Here is a 24,667-nt window from a genome sequence, read left to right on the forward strand (position 1 = left end):
GGGATTTGACAGGTGGGCCAAAAACAACAAGGCTGATGTACGAAGGAACACTTCAAGCATTCACACACCACCGCACAACTGGATTCAACCCTAACCTGGAGGGACTAGTTTTAGGGGTTAGAGTCTAATATATCAACTTTGTGAGTATTAAGGGTTTCTCTCTAGCCGTTGGTCTACAAAGAGAATAAAGGATCTGTTACTCCTACAAGCTAAGGGTGTGATCTTTCAATTCAGTGTGTAGAGGCATATAGTGTTGGAGCTATAGGGTCAGGGCTGTAGATCCAGATCCCCAGAAGATTGTATGTATATAGGATTTATCTAGTCATGTGTTGGTTTGGCTTCGCTGCTGAGACAGCTAACTGCTTTTTTAGGAGGATAATTTTGTAATGTAGACACCTGTCCACATGGAATGGTCTGTGAAACCCACGCAGGCCATCAACCAATCAGACCTGATTAGAGCTGGTCAAAAAAAAGAAAAACAAATTTCATTTCAAAATGTCAAGGTTACTTCTAATTTTGTTCAAAACAGAGCCAGGTTTGCAATATTTCCAGTGAACATTTTTAATGGCTATTTTATCGAAATCGGTTGTTTTGCATGGTTATCAAAACGTTTCCTTTCCTGAAAACCACATTTACTTACAAATGATCTTGATAAAAATGTCAATAAAAGATATCATGGGAAATTTCTGGAAAACCAGAAAATGTCAATAACATGGACAGGTTTTCGCAAAATCGTTCGTTTTCCCAAACAGGCCATTTTTTGAGCCAAAAAAAAACCCTTTGTGTGAAAAATGTCAACCAGCTCCAGTCACGGCCCACCTGGGCTGAAGATGAGCTGCTAAGTTATCCATGAAGAGTTTCATAGCGCATTACTGTTCCCTTGAGCCATCCTGGCTCCCTGAGGATTGCAGTTCTCTTGGTTCAATGTTCACATAATTACTATTCCAAACCACAGCACATGCAGCAAATCCTTGGAGTTGAGATGAATCATCTGCGCAGGTGGAGTTGGAATGGCATTGTCGCTTGCCCAAGGGCTCTGACAAGAAGCCTTCTAGGTCTCCATCCATACACATAAAATAATTCCGTCACATGTTTACTGCTGAAGGATGTTTCAGTCTTAATAAACCCTCTTAAAATAGGAAGCGCTGTCCAGTGATCGGAACAGTGAACTGGGCACTAGGAAGGATTCCTGGCTTCTGTTCCCACTTCTGGGTCTACTACTGAATTACTACGCTAGCTGGGGCAAGTCATGTGGGGGCAAATTTTCCAAAGAGCTCAGGGCCAAATTTTCAAGTGATCAGCACCCACAATTGAAGGCGGGTTTTCATAAGCACTCATCTTCCATATAGGCACCTAAATAAGGACCAGAAATTTCAAAAGTGTCTAGCACCCACAGCTTACACTGTGCAACTTTCGCCCAGATTTCCCAAAGACCTTAGCAGTACCCTATGTGTTCCCAGTGTGCTGACCTCTTTTGAAAATTCTGGCCTCAGACCCTGATCCATGGCCTCTTGAAACCCGATGACCAAACTCCTATTGATTTCACTGGTCCAGGGTTAAGCCCTTAGTCCATCCCTCCACACGTCCGTTTACCCCTGAGTAAAATACATATAACAATATTTGCCTTCCTCCAGTTAATATTGACAAAGAGCTACGATAAACGTCTCCGCAGAAATACAGAAGTGCCGAGAACTGGATCCAAGCTCTGACTAAAGTTGGAATAATTTCTTCTGCTTGATTTCCAAGGGAATAAATAACTGGTTTAGAACTGGCTCACCCACTCTAGGAATTTACTTTCTGATTCTGGGCAGTGGGAGGGCTGCCAGTCAAAGGATTCAGAGACAACTGGGGAATGCGCGTGACATGCAGAAGCAGCCTCTCTCAGTAAAGTCTTGAGTTTCGACTGTGTTGTCTTTTTATCAGCAAGTAGCTCTTCGTTCCTCTCCTCCTCTTGATATTGTTCTTTTGTTGTAGCCTTTTTATCTTGGTGCAGATGGAATAAATGCAACTATTCTCACACACACACACACACATCATGTCTTCATCTGCTTATCTACCCTCCTCGCACCGCTGGGACTGTGCAGCAGACTCGCTTCCAGGCTGATGGGGAGGCCTGGTCAGAGAGTGCAGAATGTGGGTTGCTGGTCTGAATGCACCCTGAGGCCAGGAGGGACTCGAAAGTCTGTCAGGTGGATGTTGAGTGGGCTGTGTGAAATGAGATTGCTGGGTCTCGGTCCAATTCCAGTCGACTAAAAACCACCACTGCAGAGATCCCTTGTTGGTAGCGGAAAAGCCAAGTCACAAAGAACAAACTCCACTCTCATCTCCAAAGGTCTCCTCTGGACGAACATTCAGGGTAGTTATCTCCCTTGGCTTTGGTTTCTGTTTTGTTTTTTCTGTCTACCCTGCATAAAGCATCAGGCAGTGGTGACAATGTGACCTGCTGGAGAGCGGGTTCCAGGGTGAAGTGTGGTAGGCAGCAGACAGACTGCATGCCTGACACAAGAAACATAGGCAGGCAGCCCAGACAGGCAGACAGACAGATAAGATAAAAACCAGATCAGACGGACAGAAGCCCATGAGAAGCTCAGACAAAAAGTCCTACCGCAGCTGTACTTTTCTACTGTATAAAGAAAGGGAAGGACCTGATTTCAGGCTCTTGAATCCCACTCTAAGGAAAGACTTTCCATGTATATTTGTCCTGATCTTGTTGGCCTCCATCCCTCCGCCTTTCTGACTCCTTTCTTCTCCTCTTGAATAGCCCCTCTCTTGACATCCACTCAGTGCAATGGGTCAGGGAGTCTGCCTAGCTCTCCGACACCATCTGACCAGCAGGGGTCACTGTGTGAGCACGCTTAACTCCTTTTATCCCTTGGAGGATGAAACCGGAGTGTGTTCTTAGAGATGCCTTGGCGCGGGCTTTGGACCCAGTCCCAAACTTTGTGCCTTCCCATTCGTGGTCTCCGGCCAGCTCTGCAGCAGGGTGGGGCCAGAGCCCTTCCCATCAGAACCACAGGAGATAAGAGACACAGACATGCTCCAGGGAAATCTGGAGGCTCTCGGTCCTTGGCACTGTTTTCAGTGCCGGGCTCAGTTAATTGCACAGTGTTGTGCTGGGCTGAACAGCCAGGCAAAGCGAGTTAGCAGGTGAGCCTCTATTCAGACAGCAGCCCAGGCATCACACCTGCCTGTACCTGAGTGAGGGCATCACTGTTTCACGCCGCAGTCCCCGTCAGTACCCGGCCCGAACCGGGGAAGCGAATGATCCAGCCTGCAGACCACATTCGGTGGAGAAGCCTGGCCACGTGCCAACTGAGGCACGTTGCGCCTACGCTAAGGAGAAAGTCTCTGCCACAGAGGCTCACTGAGAGGAAGCCCAGTGGGCTAAATCCTGCCTGGGAGTCGGTGTGGCGGCCCAGGGCATGAATCGGGGCAGGGTTTTGGTACATTGGACATGGGGAAGAGGGGGAAGGGAGGGAAGGAAGGCGTGATGGGGAGTCAGGAAGAGGAGGAGGAAGGGCATGGCAGAGAGGGAGATGGAAAGGGGAGGGGGGCGGGAAGGAAGATGTGATAGGTAAGGAGGAGAAGAAGGGAAAGACGGAAGGGGGATTGGGAAACGTGGAGTCGGAAGGGGGGTGCACTGATCTTTATCACCGGCAGCAAGTCAGCCCTGATGTGGTGGAGTGACACTGGCTTTGGCATGAGGCCGCGGCCCTCGCCCTGCCTCCTGGCCAAAGGCGAGGTGCCAGCGTTGGGCAGAGTTCTGGGCGCGGGCTGGAGCAGGAATCGGAGGGTGAATGGAATGCAGAGGGACTATCCGGCTGATGCGACTGGCTGATTTCAAAGGCGCTTGCCGTGCCCTGAGCTCACCCTGAGCGAAACTGCATCACCCACAAAATCCCACACGCCGCCAGCTCTTTTTCCCTTTCAGCCTGCAACAGCAGTAACGGCCCTGCGAGAACCAGGCTTCTTCCTGTGAATGGAGCACAGGGCTGGGAGTCGGGGGAGCTGGGTTCTGCTCTCGACTCTGATCCGCTCCGTGACCTGGGGCAAAATCATTTGACCTCCCTGAGCCGCAGTTTTCCCCTTCTGTAAAATGGGGATAATGAAACTTGGCCCATCCTTGGGAAGCGCGTTGAAAATCTGTGGATGGAAAGCACTGTATTGTTACTCTCTGGTCTCTGAAAGGCAGGGACTGTCTAAGCCCAGTGTGATGCGAATCAGTTATAGGCACCAGTGGCACCTGGTACTGCTAATTTAGGGGTCTGCTACCTCCTCCTCATCTTACTGATGAGCTTCTCTGCTGGGCCCCCTTGTCCCACTCCCATTAACTGCTATTACACCAACCCCCTAGAGTGCTGAGGCAATTCCAGCCCCCCCTTGGGTGCTCGCTGCTGCGAGAAAAAGCATACATGTTGCCATACGGGGCTTTGGAGCGGCCTGCAATTCTCAGTGAATGGGAGCCCACAAAACTGAAGAGAAGGTAGGCGGATGCTGGCTGACACCCATGAGAGCTTAGGATCTGATTCCTGAAGGGGTGTTGTGTTTGCTCAGCACCTCTGGAAAACAGGCCCCTCCCGGGTACGGATGGCCACACACATTAGGAAGTGCTGACATGCACATAGGATAGGCTTCCCTTTCTAAGGGACTGATCCTGCAAGGTGCTGAGGGACCTTAGCTCCCATCAACCTCCATGGAAGGACTCAGTATCCATGGAGATCAGGCAGGGCCGGTTTTCCGAGCTGGGCCCCAGTTGCAAAGTTTAGCTGCGTCTCGGAACTTCCCAGGTTTGCTGGGAGGTGGGTGCAAGTCCCACCCCCAGCTTTGCGGTCCCAGGATGCTAATTCTCCTCGTGCCTCTCAACTGCAGAGTGTAAAGACCTTTCATCTTCACCAGGACGGTTGCTCCTTGAAGCCGTAGGCTGTATAAACCCAGCCCCTTCACTCTCCCGGTGCCTTCTCCCAAGTTTCAGTCTCGCAGTGGGAGGAACAAAGCTGCTAGGAGCCAACCGCTCCCATCAGTAGCTGGTAGTTGAGTGCCAGAGCAATCCAGGCCCAGGCTCAGCAGATGACGCACGCCCTCCTTGCAAAGCAGTACTGAAGGAGCTCCCGTATCACACCTGAATGACTCCCGGGTGCTCAAATACCTGACACTGGGCAGACGGGAGCAGGGTGGCTGATTCACCAAATGTGCCCACATAGGGCACCTCATTTCCATGAGTACCACCCACACAGCTGTTCCTGCCATCCAGCACTTCAGCTGCGTCTGAGCAGCAAGATCGTGTTCACTGTATTTATGGGGCAACAACCTAAATTAAGATGCCATCAAATAATTGCTCTTCAAATGCCATTTACGTAATAATTACCAGATGCAACTGCCTCCCTTAATATCTCATTATAAAGCATTTTTCTCCACAGCAGACACTTAAGAGATGATGCCATAAAGCGGATCATAAAAGGCCAATATTGATTACGAACAATTTAAACAAGCCCGTGCATGTTTACAAGCACAGACTGAGAGGTAGCCCTTCAACAACCGGCCAGTTTCCCAAGAAACTGGTTGCTTTCTGGGGCTTCCAGGAAAATCTGCCAGGGATCGGGGAGGGTGAGCAACCAAGAGGCAGGGCAGGTGGACACTCAGGCCTTGTCTCACATGTAAGCTGCACTGGATGTCTTTAAATTCATTTTATGTTGCCACGGTCCATGCCTGCCGGGGAGGGGGAGTGGTTGGAGTACTTCGCAGTACAGCTATAGCCGGCTGTACGTTAGGGCACCTCTGGGCCGTGCAGCCTGGAAGGTTGATCAGCTCCGTCCTTCCAAGCTGTAACTCAAAGATCACTGTGCAGACAGGAGCAGGGTCCAGCTTGCCCTACCACAATGGAAAACGCTACATTTCTACTAGCTGGCACTTACTCTCCAGAGCCCATGGCCATTGGCTACAAGAGACTTCTCTTGGTAGGCCAGATCCAATCAGCTGGTGCTTGGAGGTACAACCATCAAGGTCTCCTGCGCCCTGCAAGAATCCACCCTTCCCTCACGAGGGGTGGTGTTCCCACCGGTGCCCTCCCCAAAGGTTCCTCTGGGGGGAGGATAGCTCCATACTTTCACACCCACCCCTTCGTGACTGCAAATGGAGCAGCCTAATCAGGGAATCTCAGGGCTGCCCTGGCAGTTCACTATCTTGAGTCAGCAGCACCTGCAAAGCCCTGCAGAGGCTGACGGCAGCAGGCAGATTCTGCCACCACAGCCTTCTCCCCTCACTCCCGCTGGGCCTTCTGCCTTGGTGGCTCTGCTGGCATAGACCCTGGATGAATAGCCCCTGGTCTGGGGGAACTCGGTGCCTGCCTCCAGAGTCTCCAGGGTTCTAGAGGGCAAATCTAACATGAGCAGGGACCTTTGTAAGTGCTTGCTAGCGAGATTCCCATGCTAACCAAGCAATGCAAGAAATCCATGCACACTCCTCGAAAGAATCGTTTCCCTTCCCAGGAAGCTTGCATGGGACTTGGTGCAACTGCAAGCAGCCGGAGCTGACTTTGAGCCACGTCCTTCACAAGGCGGATAACAGCTTTCGTTCCCAGGAATTATGCCTGGGTTTTGCACAGGTCTGTTTCTGCAGCAGGGTTGAGGTTCTGTGAGAGGGCAGACGACGTTTCAGAGGCAGTTCCTGAGTAGCAGATGCAGCTGAGAAGCCAAAGACCGCAGAGCATGAAGAGAATGAGCTTGTCTCCCTTTAGCTAGACCTGAGGCACGTTAGCAGGGCAAGCTGACACTACTGCTTTCCAGTCTGTAACAGGAGGATGGAGGACATCCATTTCCAGCCCGGCCAGTCCAGCACTAAAAATACGTGTGCTAGCAGCAAAGACACCAGAAGTGCTGCTTTTCCAATGGGCTCTCTGCAGTAGGCGTCCGTGTCATCTGAAGAGTGTACAACGCAGCAAGTTAAACGGAACAAAGGGATTCAAAGATGGCATCTCCCGAAGTGGAAGAGGAGCGGTGCGTGAAAACTGTTTGGCAGATGAGTGAAAGGCCAGTCTGGAGACAGGTGGAATGGTAAATGAGGGCAGCAAAAGAGATGTAGAACAGATGCCTGCATTGCACCAACAGAACAAAAGGAAGAAAGCCTGAGGCTACAGGACTGCCGCCCTCCCTGCCTTTATGCAGTCACAGAGTGCGCTCTCTGGCACAGAAATGGTAGTAGACAGCAATGGGCTCAGGCCACAGAGCTGGATCTGAATCTGAACTTCCTCCAGGTTTTAGGCTGTCTGGATCCAGAGAGTTCTTCAAGCTTATCTCTAATTTACAGTCGAGTTCAAGGCGCTCTATTAAAATCAGGGTGAAATTCGCCCCTGCACAGAAGGTTGCACAGTGGTCTGTTCACCACTTACGCCATATCACGAGGGTATATTATTTATCGTGGTATTTCTGTAGTGCTAAGGGGCCAGGGCCCTGTTGTGCTAGGGGCTGGGCATAGATACACTAAGAGACAGTCCCTCCCGCAAAGATCTTATCGTTTAAACGGGCGTAAGAAAGATCGTTCTCTCCATTTCACAGATGGGGACGTGCGGCACAGACCAATTAATTGACTCCGCCAGGGTTACCTGTGGAACAGCTGGAGCCTGACGCCAGCCTGTCTTGGTTTCCAGGCCAGTGTCTTAACCACGAAGCCATCTTTTCTTCACCTGGTCAATGCCGTGACATCTCAGCCTCAGCAATGTGCTGTCAGCTTTGCGCCAGGAGCTGATAATCCTCCGTTTTCGTGATGAACCTTCTCCCCTTCCTCCAGCTGCTGTCTGCATGCTGAGGACCAACTTGAGGACAATGGACATTGAAACCCTTTATCCAGTGCCCACGCTCTTGGCCACGCGTCTGAGCCCAGACCTGCCAGTGAGATGGGAGAGGCTGTTTAGACTCCATGGCCCACCACAATCTCTCAGCTGAGGCGGTCAACAGGGGCCAACCCGTGTGAACGGCGGGGCCGGTTTAGTGAGGTGGACACTTGTTCACTGGGAAAGGGACTGAGACCCACCAAACAGCCACTAGAGGGTAACAATTTGGATGGCTTCTGACCTGAGAGGCCTTCCCTAGGCACGACCCCTGGGTGCAGGGGGAGGCTGGTGTATTCCAATGACCATGGAAGAGCTATGCTGGTGGGAGTTTTAACCCCTGGGAGGGCCAGGTCAAAGGGTAGCCACCAGCTGAAAATCAGTCCTCCAGGTTGGGGGTTGAGCGATCGGCCAACAACCTAACCTAGTAAACAAGTTAAGTTACTGAAACACAAAGGTAGCCATTCCGACAAACAGTGTGACAGACAAAGATGGAAGGTTGTGGAAGCTCCTTCGCCGGAGGTTTTCAAAAGGAGGCTGGGTAGCCATCTGTCATGGATGGTTTAGACACAACAAATCCTGCATCTTGGCAGAGGGTTAGATTAGATGACCCCTTGTGGTCCCTTCCAACCCTCTGGTTCTATGGCAGGGACTGGTTCAAGCCTTACTTGATGTCTGACCCTGCAGGAAACATTCAGATTCAGACCGGGAGGGGACTTGAACTGATGATGTCGATGCAAAGGCCCGATCCAATGGCGTTAGCTGAGGATCTCTCGCCAAATAGTCTGTATCCTATTACAAAGTACCTATGTTTGCAAGTTCCCCTTTCACTAGAAGCCCATTATAGAAAACCAAGTAAAATCTCCCTGAATAAACCCTGCAGCATTTGACCCTTTCAGCTTTGCAAATGCCAGCTGCAGTATTGCTGAGAAGGGGAAAACGTCACCGTGCTCCGTAATGAGTTATTATCGTGCCTACAAAAAACTTTATGCTGGCTATTTTTCATTGTCAGCTATGGGGCAATTCTCTGTGGCTGTGGGCCTCAGGCAGACCTGTTTTGTCTCAGGATCGTCTGTTGTGTCGATGCCAAGTTTGCAGTTAAGGAGGGAGGGTGAAGGACCCGCAAGTTGCTTTTTGTTTCTTTTCCTTTTCGTTTCCGATTTCTGCAATCGTGATCTCCCATTAGCAGGGTTACAGCCTTTTGCCGCCGATATTACACTGAATGCTGGATCTTCGGGGGCCACAAAAACCACCCGTGTGCACTGCTGTGTGTGTACATTGTGTCCACAGTTGCTGCATGTACAAGTGCAACACCAGAAGCGACTGCTTCTAAGCGGTAGATGATTGCTCTCTTTATGGCCAAATTCACTCCCTTGGTTGCTCTGCATTTTGAAAGCAGAACCCAGGTTCTGGGTCTCCAGCGGCAGAAAGTTTGCCTAGAGGTGGGGAGGGGCACATGCAGCACCACACCCATCCATAGCCTGGAGACAGTCAGAACAACCTACAAAATGGGCAAACCAGACGGAGAGTGGGCGGGGTTTAAGCACTGAGGAGATGCATTGATTTAACAAACCTTCCAGGAACCCCCCCACTGGCCGGGGTCATACAGAGCAACCTTCCCCTGAAAGGACTCCCCTCCCAGTCTCCACTAGGGCAGCTGCCCCTGGCGGGAAAGGCAGTGAATATTGGTGTCCCAGCCCCCGGGGGGGTGAATCCAGCCCTCAGTCTGTACCTGGCTTTGGGATCTTCCAGCACAAAGGTTGCTTAAGGAATGGAGCTCGGGATAATGGCTGTTGCTTTTATTAGTGGGAGTTCAAACTGTGCTGTACCGTAGCTCCCCCTGTGAATACCGGATCGCGTAGGCAACTGCTAATTATCAAATCTTCCCTTAATGCCGCCTCTGTCAAGCAGGGAACCAGTAAAAAGACTGTTCAGTGCTGTAAAGAAAACAGTCACATGATAATTTTGTCCAGGGCTGGCTGATGCACTGGGGGTTAATACAAATCTTTCCCCTCTGGAGAGCCTGGGTTCAAATCCCAATCCCGCCGCAGGTGAAAATAGGCTGGGTGTTCTACCCCACCATGTGGTCTGCAATCCCTGTTCAAGAGAGGCCTAGGACTGGAACAGTGGGGCTTTTCAGGTCAGGAGCAAGTTACACGGGCAGAGCTGGGGGAAGGAGGTTTGCCCAGCAATTCCTTGCACTTATGCCCAGCTTTAGTTAGTTTCCTGAGCAACAAATTCATAAGGGGGGAAAGAAAAGACCATTTCAAGCTTTGAAGCTTGTTTGGTATTTGGAATTGTGTGGCTACCTTCGCATTCAAAACATGAGTGATTGCTAGTATCTGAGATGAGCCTAAACTGAAACTGCAGCTCCATACGTTCCAAGGCGCTGGGAGACCTTGGATCATTTATTTGATGCTGCAATGTTTCATGGCATTTCACAGACACACCGTTTTCTACATCATTTATCATTATGATGAGGGCCTTACTCCGTTCACGAGAGGGGAACCAGTATAGATGAAAGAGCAAACCATGGAACCAGCCTCCTAAATACAAATGAAACCCCAGGCAAAACAAATCTGGTGGGTGATGGTGATGGTAGGTTGTTGTTTCCAAAAACATCAGTACCTATTTAGGCACCTCAATGAACTGGCCAGTTTTTCTCCCCGGGTCAGGTTCTCACAAGCCGCAGAAGTGCTGAAATTGCTGAACCTACCACAAGCAGGAATGACAGGATAACTCACAGGACAGCTTGTTCTTAGGAACTTTCCCTCTCAGTTTTGTAGAGCCAAGAGGTTCAGGTGAGCATATGAACTTCAGGATACCCGTCAAAACCAAACCACAACTCTGATCCTTGCAGGACCTACCCACACTTAATACACTACAGAAGAGCACTCACGTCTTTGAATATCTCTTACCTTTCTTGTACTCTGACGTGATGCTAAGTGTAGAAGTAAGACCTTTTCCTAACAATGGACTTATGTATGCACAATAAAAACAGACATACTGGTTTACTTTTGCAAAGGAAAGATGGTCCTTTGGTTAGGTGGGAGTCAAAAAAACTGAGATATATTCTTGATTCCACCACAGACTTCCTAATGACCTTGGGCAATCGCTTCATCTCTGTCCCTCAGTTTCCTCAGCTGTAAAATAGCGATAATTCCCCTGCCTGGGGTGCTGTGTGGCATCATTCATTAATGTTTTAAAACCATCAGGCAGAAGGGATTATAGAAATGTAAAGTATTATCCAAATTGCTTTACAGACATTAACTAATGAAGCCTCATTACAGCACCTCTGTGAGCCGGCTGAGTAAGCGGCATGTTATAATCATGGCATACGAACGGAGAAATTAGATGAAAACATCAAATACTCTTGCTGGGAGGTTGCAATGTAATGCTACTTTATTTCTTAAAATCCTGAAACGTAGCCCACAAAAACTAAAAGCAGAGAGAGAGAAAGCAGGCTGCTCCCTAAGACAAAGACGCTCTCTCCAGACTAACTTCCCTATGGAGCCCTCTAGCCTGCAAGCAGGACCAGGAGTTGCTTGTCATTTTAAGTTTTCAATACACCACGTCACTGTCCCCATCCATGGGGCTGGAAAAATGAAATACAGAGAGGACAAGATGACGGGGCCACAGCCACAAAAGGGCCAGATCTACCTATCCTATTGTGGGCCTGGAATGGAGGCGTTCTGAGTCTGCTAGACCACACGCTTCACAGACTTCCACGTTATGTTTTTAAAGCCGGGCGATGCTTTTCAGCCAGTTCTGACATGACTCAGAGAAGGACAGGCAGCAAAGCCGTCAGTCATCGGGACGAAGTGTGGGAAGGGAATATTGGGGTGGGAGCTGCTGAGAAGCTGGCTGCTAGATCCAGCATCTCTGTTTTAAAAGGCCCGTCAGCAGTTCAGCCTCTGCCAGTCAGTTTCTGACAGGAACAGAAAGAAGGCAAACAGGCTAAGCATTATTAACCAGAGGTGACTGCAGTGAGCAAACAGCTACAAAGAGAAATGCTGACTGCATGCATAACAGACAGGGCTGTATTATCCATTAGGCACGATACACACAGTGCCTAGGGCCTACGAAACTTTCAGGGCCTACGAAAAAAGTTTTTATATATATATATTTTTTTTTATTTTAAAAACTATTTATTAATAGCTTAACATCAAAGTAGTTATTTCAGTCGGGGGGGCCTACGAAGGCAAGTGTGCCTAGGGCCTACGAAGGTCTTAAAACGGCCCTGGTAACAGATGGCATGCCACAGTGCTCAGCAGATGTTCGCCATGCTGAGAGATCCAGTCACTTCCGCTGGGGGTCGTCGGTCCTGGGGTTACAATGCACCGTGGCAGCGATCAGGCCTAGACCGGATGGGAGGCGAGGGGAGAGAATCTGAATGGAAACGGGCTAGTTGAGCAAATCTCTGCACGCCACACTGGCTGTTTACTTTGATCTCTCACAGGCATAGAGATGAGTGAGCATCTGTTGTGTGTTGGTGTGGTGAGTGAGCAGCTCCATGTCTGTTCTTGTCATCCTTAATAAAGGGATTGTGCAACGACTTGACGGTACCTAAAGCGAGGGTGGGGGCAAAGGAGGGTGGGGTACACCTCCCAACAGCCCCGGGTTTTGTCAGACCGTCCTGCTTTGATCCCCAAACCCTGTGCCCTGGTTGAAGCGGCACATTTCCCGTATTCAGTGGTAGCCAGGTTCTGCCCAGTGCGTACCATAGCAGCTCCTGGGTATGCTCTTTGGCTTGAGGGGAGCTCAGAGATGGGGAGGGATGCTAACCCGGGGCGGGCTGATCCGGAAAGCGGGGGCTGCACATGGCGTGGTGAGGAGCTGGGGCCAGCGGCTACAGTGGAATGGCTCCCCGGGGATTTGCGGAGCCCGACTGCCTTCCGCTTTAGCCACTTGAAACTTTGGGAGGTAGGGTGAAGGGACGCGTCTGCTTCCGTCACAGAGCGATGTCAGGCTAGATTACAGAACACAAGCTATCGGGGGAAAGCCAGCTGGCAGCAAAAGGGATTTAACTGAGTAAAGCCAGCAAAATGAATAACAGACGGCCAAGGCAGGGTGAAGCAGGGGTCAGAAAGATACAGAGGTGGATTAAAGGCAGACAATCTTCCCATCTAATGCTAAGGCTTAGTCGGGGCCCAGACCCACCAAAACTCTGTCTGTCCCCCTCTCCTGGACAGACTCTTCCTCCCAGCCTAACATCCCCTAGACAGACTGTTTTCTTCCCCCACCCGAGTACCTGATCATCCTCTCACACAGAGCTGCCGGCCCACCAGCGCCAGCCTTGTACATTTTTGGAGGAAGTGAGATGATCACCTAGGTCCCTAGGTGGAGGCATCAGTTTCTTAGACCTAGGATGACCAGACATCCCAATATTACCAGGACCGTGCCGATATTAGGAGCTTTGTCTTATATAGGTGATTATACTGTCGTCCCCCTCCGGCCCCCCAAAAAACGTACAGTAGAACCTCAGAGTTATGAACACCTCGGGAATGGAGCTTGTTCATAACTCGGAAATGTTCTTAGCTCTGAACGAAAAACATTCGGGTGGTTCCTTCAAAAGTTTACAACTGAACATTGACTTATTACAGCTTTGAAACTTGCAGAAGAAAAATGCTGTTTTCCCTTTATTGTTAGTAGTTTCTGTTTAGCACAGCACCGGACTGTATTTATTCTTCTTTTTTTTGTCTCTGCTGCTCCCTGATTGCACACTTCCAGTTCCAAATGAGGTGTCTGGTTGACCAGTCAGTTCGTAACTCTGAGGTTCTCCTGTACCCCAATTTTTCACGCTTGCTATCTGGTCATCCAATTTAGCCCCTCGTGCCATTGTCTTCCCCAGGAGGCTCCTGCTGCTCCTCTCAACCCTGCCACGTGCTTTCCTAGTTACTCTATTGCCCCCACTCCTGTATTAGCCATTTTGGCTACCATGGGGGCACTGATATGTAGGCACAGCTCTCACAACTCCCTAGGACCAGGCCTGCAGGCTGTTCCAGCCAGCCCTGCACGGTGAATCCCTATCTACTGATTTCTCACACCCTCTTACCCCAGGTCTGGATCTTAATTATTATTTGTATTATGATAGAACATAGAGGCCCCAACCAAACAGGTTTATTGTGCCAGGTGCTAGATAACAAAGACAGACCCTGCCCTAAACATGTTACAATCTAAAGAGACGAGCCAGCCGAAAGGTGAGTCTGGGTCCAAGGTCATGTGGCGGAGCCAAGCAAGGTCTCTGAAAGCCTGAACAGCTTATTATGGAGCTTGATCATTTATGCAGGGAGGCAGGGGGTGGGAACTGATGCCTTCTGCATCCGCAAATGTAGCAAGCTGCAAAAGTAAGTTTATGCAGGTCCTGCCTTAAACCACCCTTTTCCCTTCCCCCATTCCTCCATTTTCGGAAATGGCAATTCAGGTTATTGCCTTGTCAGACAGGAGGATGGTAGGTTTGAGGCTGCAAGGCGTGCCCTCCCGGTAAGCCTATTTGGCTTGAATCAATAAAGGAGCTGACTTAGGTGTGGCAAATTCACTGGCAGGCGGCCAGTCGGGATGGATGTGAAATTGGTTTAGGAGGCAAATTTTGGGTGTGAACCTCAGAGCAGCAGCATCTGCTTTTGGGAACGTCTGGCGTCCACTGCAATCTGGGGCAGTGCTGGAGTCCTGTTTGAGGGTGGAGGTGAGAAAGGAGAGAGCTGGATTCTGCCTGGTGTTTACCTGGGCCTTGTCACGAGCAGAAAGTGCAAATGAAAAACCTGCAAGAGCCAACATCAGACGTGCAGAGGATGCTCCCCACTATGTTCACTCAGATCAACCCCGGAGCGGATTATCATCCCTCTTGCTTACACTTTGAAAAATGATACAGGGCCCTTCATGTTGTGACTAGAACAGCCAAGAAAAAAAAAATCCGAGTGCTGCTACCGAATTACCAGGGACATAATTCATCTTTGCTATCAGCTTCCACTGCAAATGTTCGCTGCTCAGAAGGATACGCGGGTACCGGGAGAACCTTAAAATATCAGGGCTCTGAGTTTACGGAGGGTGGGTTAATTTCTGCCTTCCATTGCACCCGTCCAACCCCCATGAGCAGAAACTGACTCACAATCTGTTTATACTCCAGGGCTCTTTTTTCCCCCCTCCATCATTAATGTAACTGAAGACGAGTTCAGACAAAGGACCATTACGTCATCACCTCTGTTAGAGATTGTGAACATGTCTCTAGCCTGACAACGGGTAGACACCATTAATATTTTTTAGCAGCTGCTGTGTGTTGGTTATGACAAAGATCTCGCTCCCGCTCTTCTTTAATATCCTGCCCTTTTTATTAATCTTTATCAGTGGCGATCTGACTTCCTCTTCTTTGCAGCCATGTAACTCATTCGACTTCACTGGACGTACTAGCCTAAAATGAATGCAAGAGCGTGGAGAGTCAGCCTGATATATTGCAAGGGTGATGACCAAAACAAAACAAAACCAAACAAGACTGTTCCACAAGGGTCTGTGTGCGTGTCAAAATCAGCTGTATTCACCATGGCTGGGATTTTCAGAGGAACCTAAAGGATTTAGGTACCAAAATCCTATTCAGAGTTAGGCCTCTAGCTCCCATAGGCACATTTGAAAATCCCATCCCCCTAAATAAGAGGATAGAGGGGAATCTTCAGTTCCTTCCTAAGACCATGGAAAATAGCCCTGAATGCCAAAAAAAAAAACCCCAAAACAACAACTACCAAACACTGTGTCAGTAAAAGGTTGATTGAACCCGAGGAATTTCCATAAAGGATCAGATGGATGGTCCAGATAATCAGGGTGCCTCGTTCTGACTGTGCCCCCGAACCAGATGCTTCAAAAGAAGGTGGAGGAATCTCAATAATGGACAAGTATGGGATAAACTGCCCAGAGAGGAAGAGTCTTCCTAACCGCACTTAGTAGTTGGCTTGAAGCATGAAGGTTTGTAGTGATATGGAGAGCTGTTTCTCCATCTCTCTCTAGATACACACACACACACACACACATTTCCCCCCTCCCTCCATAGGTTCTCAGTGAACCATGCTCCTAGCTCCTCTGTAATCCTGGATTAACATCCTCCATTCTCTCTAATTGGGTTGTGTAGTATCTGGAAAGAGGTCAATGACACCTGCTAATAAATTTAGCGGATTGTTTTGCAGTATTTTTTTTTCTCTTCTTTTCTCCACCTATAAACTCCACTTCAGGGCTCAGCTCCGAGGCCAGCACGGAGAACACACTAATGCAGGATTGACTTGTATAGCCAAAGAATAATGTCTCCCATTCATAAGATATCACTCTATTCAGCATATCAAGCAGGCTTGCTTCATAAGATACAATCACCAGACTGAAGGTTCTGGCTTCACTTCTGTATATGATACATTTAAGTGAGAACAGTAGAGACAGAAAACAGATACTGGGTTTGGGTCAAGATTACATTTAAATTAGGGGTCAGGGGCAAAGTCCTCATTTCAAGGGACATGTTATTACTTTAGTGCCAGAGTTATCTATCTTCCATGGAAGTTTAGTGTCCCTTTACTTTTATCGTTGAAAATTATTAACATATAGAATATAGAATCATAAAACTGAGGTTATAAAAATAGTTTTTTGCATTAAAGGAATGGGACTCAGCATTTTCAGTTTCCTGCATAATTTTTTTTTTTAATATCCCTCAATTTGGATGCAGCCTACATGAAGAGTGGCAAGACGCCACCTTATCCCCTGAGCAATTCTGTCCAACCCTTCCCCACCCTTCTAATTCATTTCACTGCACACCTGATGGCATCACTTTGATCACTGATTATTGTCTTGTCCTCCTTAGATGACATTGATCGGGACCTGGAGGAGAAATGCAAGATCATGGAAGCCCAACTGAATGAGAAGGAGAAGGATAATCTGGAGCTGAGGAAGGAGCTCAGACATAAGGAGACGCTAGTGGCTGCATTGAGATGTAACCTCAGGAAGAAAGAGAGGAAATTCCTTGAGGAGCTGAAGAGAAGGAGCCACCGGGTGACTATCTTGAACACGGAGCTGCAGAAGCAGACAGAGGCTGCTGCTTATCTCTCCTTCCAGCTGCACGCCACCAAGCAGAAACTGCATGATTCCCGGCAGGGTGGCCGGCCCCCCTCTGACAGGCCTCCGGACAAACCATTCCCCACGCAGCCTTCCAGTGAGATAAGGCCCAAAAAACGAATCCACAAGTCTCACGTTCGGAGGCTCGTGACCGACTGCTCCTATAGCAAGGGGGCCGTCAAGGACTCCTTCCAGAGGGAGAGGATGAGCATCGAAGAGACAGACCCCATGCCCGATCCAGCACTTTTTTTATACACTAAAAGGCACCACGCCCCCCACCGTCAGAAATCTGAGCCCAAACCCCAGGCCCTTAGCAAAGCAGGGACTGAGCCGAGCGACGGTGCCGCTGCAAGCTGCAATCAGCCGAGGCCCTCCTGGATTAATTCCCAGGAACAAGCGGAAGGTAGGAGCATCAGGCCGTCAGCCCAACCCAAGCCCTCGAAGAGCGAGAAAGGCAAACAGCATGGATCCAGCAACAGGAATTCGAAAGGCCTGGAGTAAAAGCAAAGAAAGAGGAACAGTGTGACTGCTACATGCAGTGAATGAGTCTGGCTATACCAAAACAGAGACGGGGGCCTACAAAGATTTCTTCCCCTCCGTCCCATCAAGAAATAATATACTGGGAGGGGGGGAGGAAATGTGTTCAGCCTGGATTCCCAAACCACACACTCCTTTCCTTCTCCTCAAGGAGCGAGAAACCATCTGACTCATCTAAAATCTCCATTCAGGATGACCATGGAATGGCTGTCTTCTCCCAAGGGACGGTGGGGCAGGGGAGTGGGAGGGCCAGCAGCTCGGAGGGCGTTTTGAACGTTGTTCTGGAGTTGATTCCAAGAGAAGATGGGCCCAGATGTGGACCGTGGAGAGAAGGTTTGAGCGCGGAGGGAACGGTTATTAGCAATTATCTAGAGCTTCCCTTTCTTAAAAATCAAGATTTCTGAGACTAAAATCTCTTACTGTTATTGTAGTCATTGTTCCTTCTGGATAAAATTGTTCTTCTTTTCATGGGCACGAAGACGCAAGGGGGAGATAAATGGCAGAATTGCACATACAGCCGTTCACTGATGGTGAACGGGGCAATTGTCAGGATGAGCCAAAGTCATCCTTGGCTCTAACTTCATGACATCACGGGAGTTGGCACCGGGATGAATTTGGCCCACAATGTCTAATATAAGGTATTTCAAGTTCTGGAGAATGTAGGCGGTTGAATGACAATCGGTCAAGTTCGTCTAGGAGGGATTTTTAAGTCATCTGCAGAAACAGCATGGCCAAGCCCATCTGGCCTGAAATAGTCATTGAACAATGTTGAAATTCATATTTTCACCCAAATTCCTCCTTTTTAATAATTATGCAAAACTTAATGGACAAGATTTTGAAACACGACCATTGATTTTGGGCACCACTATTTTTGGGTGCCCAGCATGAGATATCTTGAAAATCAGGCCCCTTTAAGGTGTCTCAGGCTGGGCACCCAAAATCACTAGTCATTTTTGACAACCTTGGACAATACTTTTGTTTTGCATGTTATTACAGCAGGTTTTCCAAAGGTGTCCTAGTTACTCCACATCCCAGGCAGAGCTCACTAGTAATCATGGTCTCTCACTACTGCTGCTTAGACACCAGGATTAGCAAGTTACTAATCATGCAATAGTTTCCCACTGAAGTCCTGTTCGGAAGACTAAGTAACCAAATTAGCAATGAGCTGCTTCAGGACGAGATCTCAGACATTGGAAATATTTTGTGGCAGAGCCAGCCCCTTGTCTCTGCAGTGATTCTGAAAGGAAATTAGAAGGAAACCACAAATTTGTCTCCTTTGGGGCTGTTATCTTTCTAGCTAGGTACTTACCTGGTCCTCAATACCATGGGATCTGAGCACCTTACAGTCATTAATGGATTGTATCCTCAGAACAGCCCAGGGAGGTATGGAAGTGCTATTATTATCCCCATTTAACAGACAGAGAACCCAGGTACAGGGTAGATCAAGAGACTTGTCCAAGTTTACATGAGACGTGTATAGCTGAGTCAGAAATGGAACCCAGGGCTTCTGCGTCCCAGCCCTAATAATGCCCTAACTACATCATTATCCTCGCGAAGATCGTTGGAGTCCGTAGGAGTCTTTCCATTGATTCAGTGGGCTCTGGGTCACACCCTTGAAGAGTTCTTATGCCCATGACGGTTATGCTTGGTGAAGCACACTAAGATGCACCAGTGGGTGTTGCACTGCTGAGCTGTTTGTATCCCCGGGGGGGCATAAAGCTGTGAGTGGAGTCCCACCAGAGAAGCTGTCCAGTAACACATGTCCTGGAGCATCTGTTGCTGTTGTACTATAGGTCTTCTATCTATTTACAAGCTATATTTTCAAAGTGAAATTCAGAAGCACCTTTTGGTTGGCTAGTTTTGTTGGGCTATGAAAATGTGAATAGGGAAAAAGAAGCAGCAAGAGATAACTAGAACAAAAGAGTCTAAAAATGTCCTTTTGTTGAAGAGGTGAGAGATGGGCTGATTTTTTTCTTGGTCTTTCCAGAAATTATTGCCATCTTCCATGGTCCCTCTGACTCTTCTGCTTCATCAACTGCAGACCTGCCGAGGCGCCTGCTCTACCCTGTGGACCTTCTGTGCTCCCTTCTTGAGTCCCAAGACCCTTCAGGAGCTAGAGCCTCCTTGTTTGTTCACTGACCCCATATGGCGTTTTCCTTGGACCCCACTGAATCTCTAGTACTGTTCATTAGTGTCCTCAGGTGTGTCACCTCAAAGAGGTAGCGCCAACAGTTCAACACTACCTAGCTTCAAAACAAAACAAACGACTCAGATGAAGGCTTTAGTCGCCACCATACAGCTCCCAAATCTGTGATGTGTCTTACCATCCTGCAAATTGCGTAATAATAAGGGGAAGGAAAAATGATTGTGAAGACCTGGACAAATTGAGTTCTGCTTTTAGGACTTCAGTGGAAGTTGAGGATGCTCAGCACCTTTCAGGAGGCACTTAGCAATTTGCAGGATCCTCTGTTACTCTGCAGTAACTGAGAACAAAAGTTTGACCCGTGTGGTTTTGACCATCTGTTCCAACCAATTAGCCTTTTTTTCCCTACATCCTGCTTTCTATTGGCTACAGGAAGTGTAGCTAAGTTAGTGGGTTAAATATTACAAACAGCAAATCAGTCACTTGCTGGTTTAATATTTAGGGACACATTAGCAAACACAATCCACCAAAACTGGGCACTTTTTTTTTTTTTTTTGGCAGGCACAGCTGTTTGTGTATGCATGTGTGAATATCTAGTAACCAGGGCTAAAATGCCAGACCTATTAAAGTCAATGGAAATTTTGCCATTGACCTCATTAGGGCCACGATTTCACCCCGCGTGTCCAGCTAGCTACTCAATTTGCATGTGAATATAGGTGCCCATAAGAAAATAATGCAGTCTCCATTTTTTGAAAGCCAGCTTGGAACCTTTTAGAAAATCTAGCCCTCCTTAATCAGTCCTATTTACCTCTAATTTGAGGTCACCCATGTAGTGCTCATGCATGTGATACGCGTACAATTTTTGTAGGGCAATAGTTATATATTATATAAAACATTTTTATCAGTTTCTAGGTAACAATTACTAGCATAACGATTTGAATTATAAAAATAAAATTCAGAGTATAAGATTTATACTTTTGAGGCAGAAAATTGCAGTTTTGGTACCTTTTCTTTGAAAGAGAAGATACTCTGTTCCTTTAAATCTTATTATCCCCTTTCCTTGCCCTATATGGGATATTCCTTAAGAGGGCGAGGAACTTATATCCAAAGTGGACTTGACCATGTGTTCTTGACCTGTTTTATTTAACACAGTTTTGAAACCGGTACGAAATGCCATGGCATCATCTGTGCAGACCTCTCTATAGCACAGGACTGGTTTGTCCATTAACTCCTAAGGCTCAGATTTACAAAGGTATCTGGCGCCTGAAGATGTAGATAGGTCCGTAGTGTGATTTTCAAAAGTGTCTAAGCTCGTTAAGCACCTGACTCCCCTTGATTTCCCAGACAGATACCTGCTTTTGAATATCACGCAATGTCCCTATCTGCACTTTTAGGCACCAGAATACCTCTGAAAATCTGTCCCTACGTGTCTGATCATTTCCAAAGCAAGAAACAGAAGGATGTAGGGAAAAGATACAGAGCTGCTGTACCTCTTCGGGTACGCCTCCGCTGTAATCAGAGATGTGATTGCAGCAGGGGCTGGACTAGCAACGCTAGCTTTAATCTAGCTAACGCAGCTAAAAAATAGCAGGGTGGTTGCTGTGGCCACGGGCTTCAGGGCAGACGGCACAAGCCCGCCCGGGCCACCGGGTGTGTACTTGCACTGATAACCCGTGCTGGAGCCTATACCGCTACGTCTTCACTGCTCTTTTTAGTCGGGCGGGCGAGGTGAAAAGGAGTGTGGATCGGCCAGCCCACGCTGCAGTCACACCGCAAAAGGGCAGGACCAGTACAGTGATCAAGGCACTTTCAGGGCCCTTTCCTAGATTGCTAGCTGCCTTCTGTTTGAGAGACAGAGTTCACTAGACGCCTTCTTCTGACTGACTGCACCGCTGTAACAGACTATCGGTGTAGATCCCACTCCACTGCTATTCAGAGCTGTCTTTGTGCAGCAAGCGCTCGCTGTAATCATTACACCGGGCACAGCCGTTTCTTCGGCCAGCAAAACTATCGGGGCCAGTTATTTCTCCTGACAGCTGCACTTGCTGGAGGGAACAGGGCATCCGGTGTGAATCTTGCCCCCTCTTCAAGGTCGTCTTCCCCTACGTTTTCTAATTACTGCTCTGCTACTGCTTAGCACCTGTAGGTGTCGGGGAGCGGTGGGAATTAGTGACAACCCATGATGTGCGTTTACACCTGGCAAAGGAATAAAATGAGGCTTAGGTGGGGGTGTGAGGAAGGGGGAAATAATCCAGGGCAATTATCTCCTCCTATTCATTGCACTAGCCGTGCTGTAACTGTGTGTTTCAAGGTGTGCTAACGCTCACCCTGCCATGCGGGTGGGAGGAGTGGGGCCTGCAGAAGAACTTAGGTATTGCAAAGCCTAAAACAGCCATTGGGCCAGACACAGGGACTGTCTCTATAGCCCAGAAGTTAATCTCCCGGCTCAGGCCCTGCAGGGAACCCAGGTGGAAGAACGCCTCTCTTCCCCTGGTTCGCAGATCGCTCTGGGGCTTGGTGGGAGATAGGCACCCGCAGGGGTTCTCAAACTGGGGGTCGGGACTCCTCAAGGGATCGCGAGGTTATTACAGGGGTTTGTGAGCTGTCAGCCCCCACACATGCCGTGGCTGTGAGCCCCGTGCCTGGCTGACAGCCAGAGCCCTTCAGAGCTGCATGGCCGGTGAGTAGCGGCTGCTGGCCGGGTGCTCTGAAGGCAGCGCCGCCCCCAGTAGCAGCGCAGAGGTAAGGTGGGACGGCATGGGGGGTTGTCACTTTTTTGTGGGGGGGTCATCATAGCCTGAAACATTTTCAAAGGGGGTCCCCGAAAAAAAAAAGTTTGAGAACCCCTGAGGGGAGGCAGCAGCCCGGGAGCAGAGAAGCAGAAACAGAAGCACCGAGGCATTGAGTGAATTCAGGAGCCTACCGGATGCGGTGGGAGTTTTGTGGGTTGCAGTGAGCCCACCCCAAGGCGTAGGCACTCAAGTACTTTTGTGGCTCCCGCTCTAAGTGATCCGTGTATTACTGAGCTGAGAGGCCAGCTCAGCTACTGCCCTGAGCTTGTACCACATCAATTTGTTTGAATGAAAAGGGGGGGAAAAAACCCACGCCAGCAGCTTCAGTTAGAAATCCAGGGCCTCGTCCCTCGCTGGGATAAAACCGATGCAGCTTCAGCGGAGCTACATCACTTGACATCAGCTGAGGATCCGGCCCCAACAATGGTGTTTCATCAGCACAAGTGTGATCATGGCCACCGTGACGCGTAGTTTGCTGGACGTGCTTCTCTTGTGCGTAAAACTTCTTAACGCCTTGTGGCTAAAACGGCCTCGGAAGCCCAGGCAAAGAGGTTCTGCGGAAAAATCAGGAGTATTTATGCTAAACGTCTAAGTTATTAACAAGAGAAAAACATGCACTCCGTAAGAAACACCTACTTTATGGATCCAGTTGTCCTATAATGCTATAGTGAGATTTCCTGTTGTCTGTTTCTATTAAAAACGGTTAAAAGGAAAAGGCCCTCTGCTGGCAAAGCAAAGTAATAAGATTTCTACCATATGGAGCGCACAGACTGTTTACTATCCTGCTTTGATGACACAATTTGAGGGAGAACAGTGAAAGCAATAAGCAATTTGCATTGCGTTGTGCAAATATACCGGTGGAAATGCAGTATCCCTTCGACTTGATTAAGATTTGAACCTCGCCTTTGTAAACGGTTATGTCTCTCAGGTTCCCAGAGGTTCAGCTGAGAACATTTCTTTCTTTGTGTGTGTGCGGGTGGCGGTGAATTCCAGAGTAGCTAATAAATTCACTGTGCACTCTCTTAGTTGGGCTTTATTTTAGTTGTGATTTGCACAGCTTCTCTTTTCATTGCTGGCCAATCCTAATGGGCAGACGTAGTTACATTTTTATAACAAAATCATTGATGCAGAGATTGTAGCAGACCAGTATAAAAAAAATAGTTCTCTTTTGTAAATCATTTCCTACCAATCATCTGTTTCTCAGTGGCTGGTATGTAAATGAAACAATTCTATCGGAGCTGTAGAAGCCTTCTTGCTTTACCGATAACTATAGGCTCATTCAAGGAGGTTACTTCATTTCCAGCTAAATTTAACCATTCTTCCCCTGCCCTGCCTCCTGCCCACATCTTCCATTTCGCCCTGCATGGAAGCTACTCATATGCCTCCCTGGCAGGTAACACTGCAACCTTGCAACCTTGCAAAATCCTGATCAAAGATTACAGGGAGGTGGCAGGGGGAGGGTATACATTCCATTAGCCAAAACAATAACCCGCATGTAATATAGGGCCTATTCCTGACTTTGCTTACACCACTGTAACCCCATTGATGTCACTGGCTTCACTTCGGATTTGCACCAGTGCAACTGAGAGGAGGCGCAAGCCCCAGTATTTTTTGATGAGCCATAGACAAGACAGAGGAGCTAAATGGAGCACTTTCTATTCCTAGGAGCTAAATCCTGACGCCCCTACTCAGAGTTCACTCACTCATGCCTCTGGCAATGCTCCCACTGACATCACTAAGGGTTTCATCTATGTTAAAAACCGAGGACTAGACTGTAGTACCCACGCAGGTGGGTAAGATACCACTTGCCATGATTAAGGATATTCCCATCTAGCCCTGAGTGAGGACATCAGGATTTGCCCTTTTATTAATAATGTAGTTTGAAGTTAGTTGTAAGGGGCAGACCCTGCAGCCCTTTATGTGGGCATTTTTGCCTGAGAGCTTGCAGGATCAGCCCCTAAACTTTGTTATTGGCCTTTTTATTCATTGATGTGCTTTTGTGGGAAGGCTATATATAAATATATATTTAATTTTAAAGAGAAAACACTATGATTGAAGCAGATATGTTGAAAAAAATCTATGGTTTTTTAATCTTTGTATTTATATAAATGATCAAAAATGAAAGAGTCAGTGGTCCTACTTTTTAATCTGAAGCGTAATGTAAGACACAAAGAGTCCAAAGAATTAACACACACCTAATGAAATACACGTGTTTTCTAACTACTGTTGATGGGTGAGCGTGTTTATAGACTCTCTAGTGTCTGAGTGTAAATTAACTATCAGAATGTAAGA

At 48.3% G+C, this 24,667-nt stretch overlaps 1 protein-coding gene across 1 annotated transcript in view; it reads left to right on the forward strand.

Annotated features, from left to right (window-relative positions):
- Positions 1-17,404, forward strand: part of CCDC92B (coiled-coil domain containing 92B) — a 35,982-nt gene extending 18,578 nt beyond the window's left edge. The window contains exon 3 of the mRNA XM_067537702.1: positions 16,653-17,404. Within this exon, the coding sequence (XP_067393803.1) occupies positions 16,653-17,404 (752 nt within the window). The remainder of the gene's footprint in view (positions 1-16,652) is intronic.
- The last annotated feature ends 7,263 nt before the right edge of the window (positions 17,405-24,667 follow it).

This window comes from Emydura macquarii, unplaced genomic scaffold (genome assembly GCF_026122565.2).
Source record: "Emydura macquarii macquarii isolate MOO-44397 ecotype Brisbane River unplaced genomic scaffold, CSIRO-AGI_Emac_v2 contig_450, whole genome shotgun sequence".
In the NCBI taxonomy this organism is placed as follows: Eukaryota; Metazoa; Chordata; order Testudines; family Chelidae; genus Emydura; species Emydura macquarii.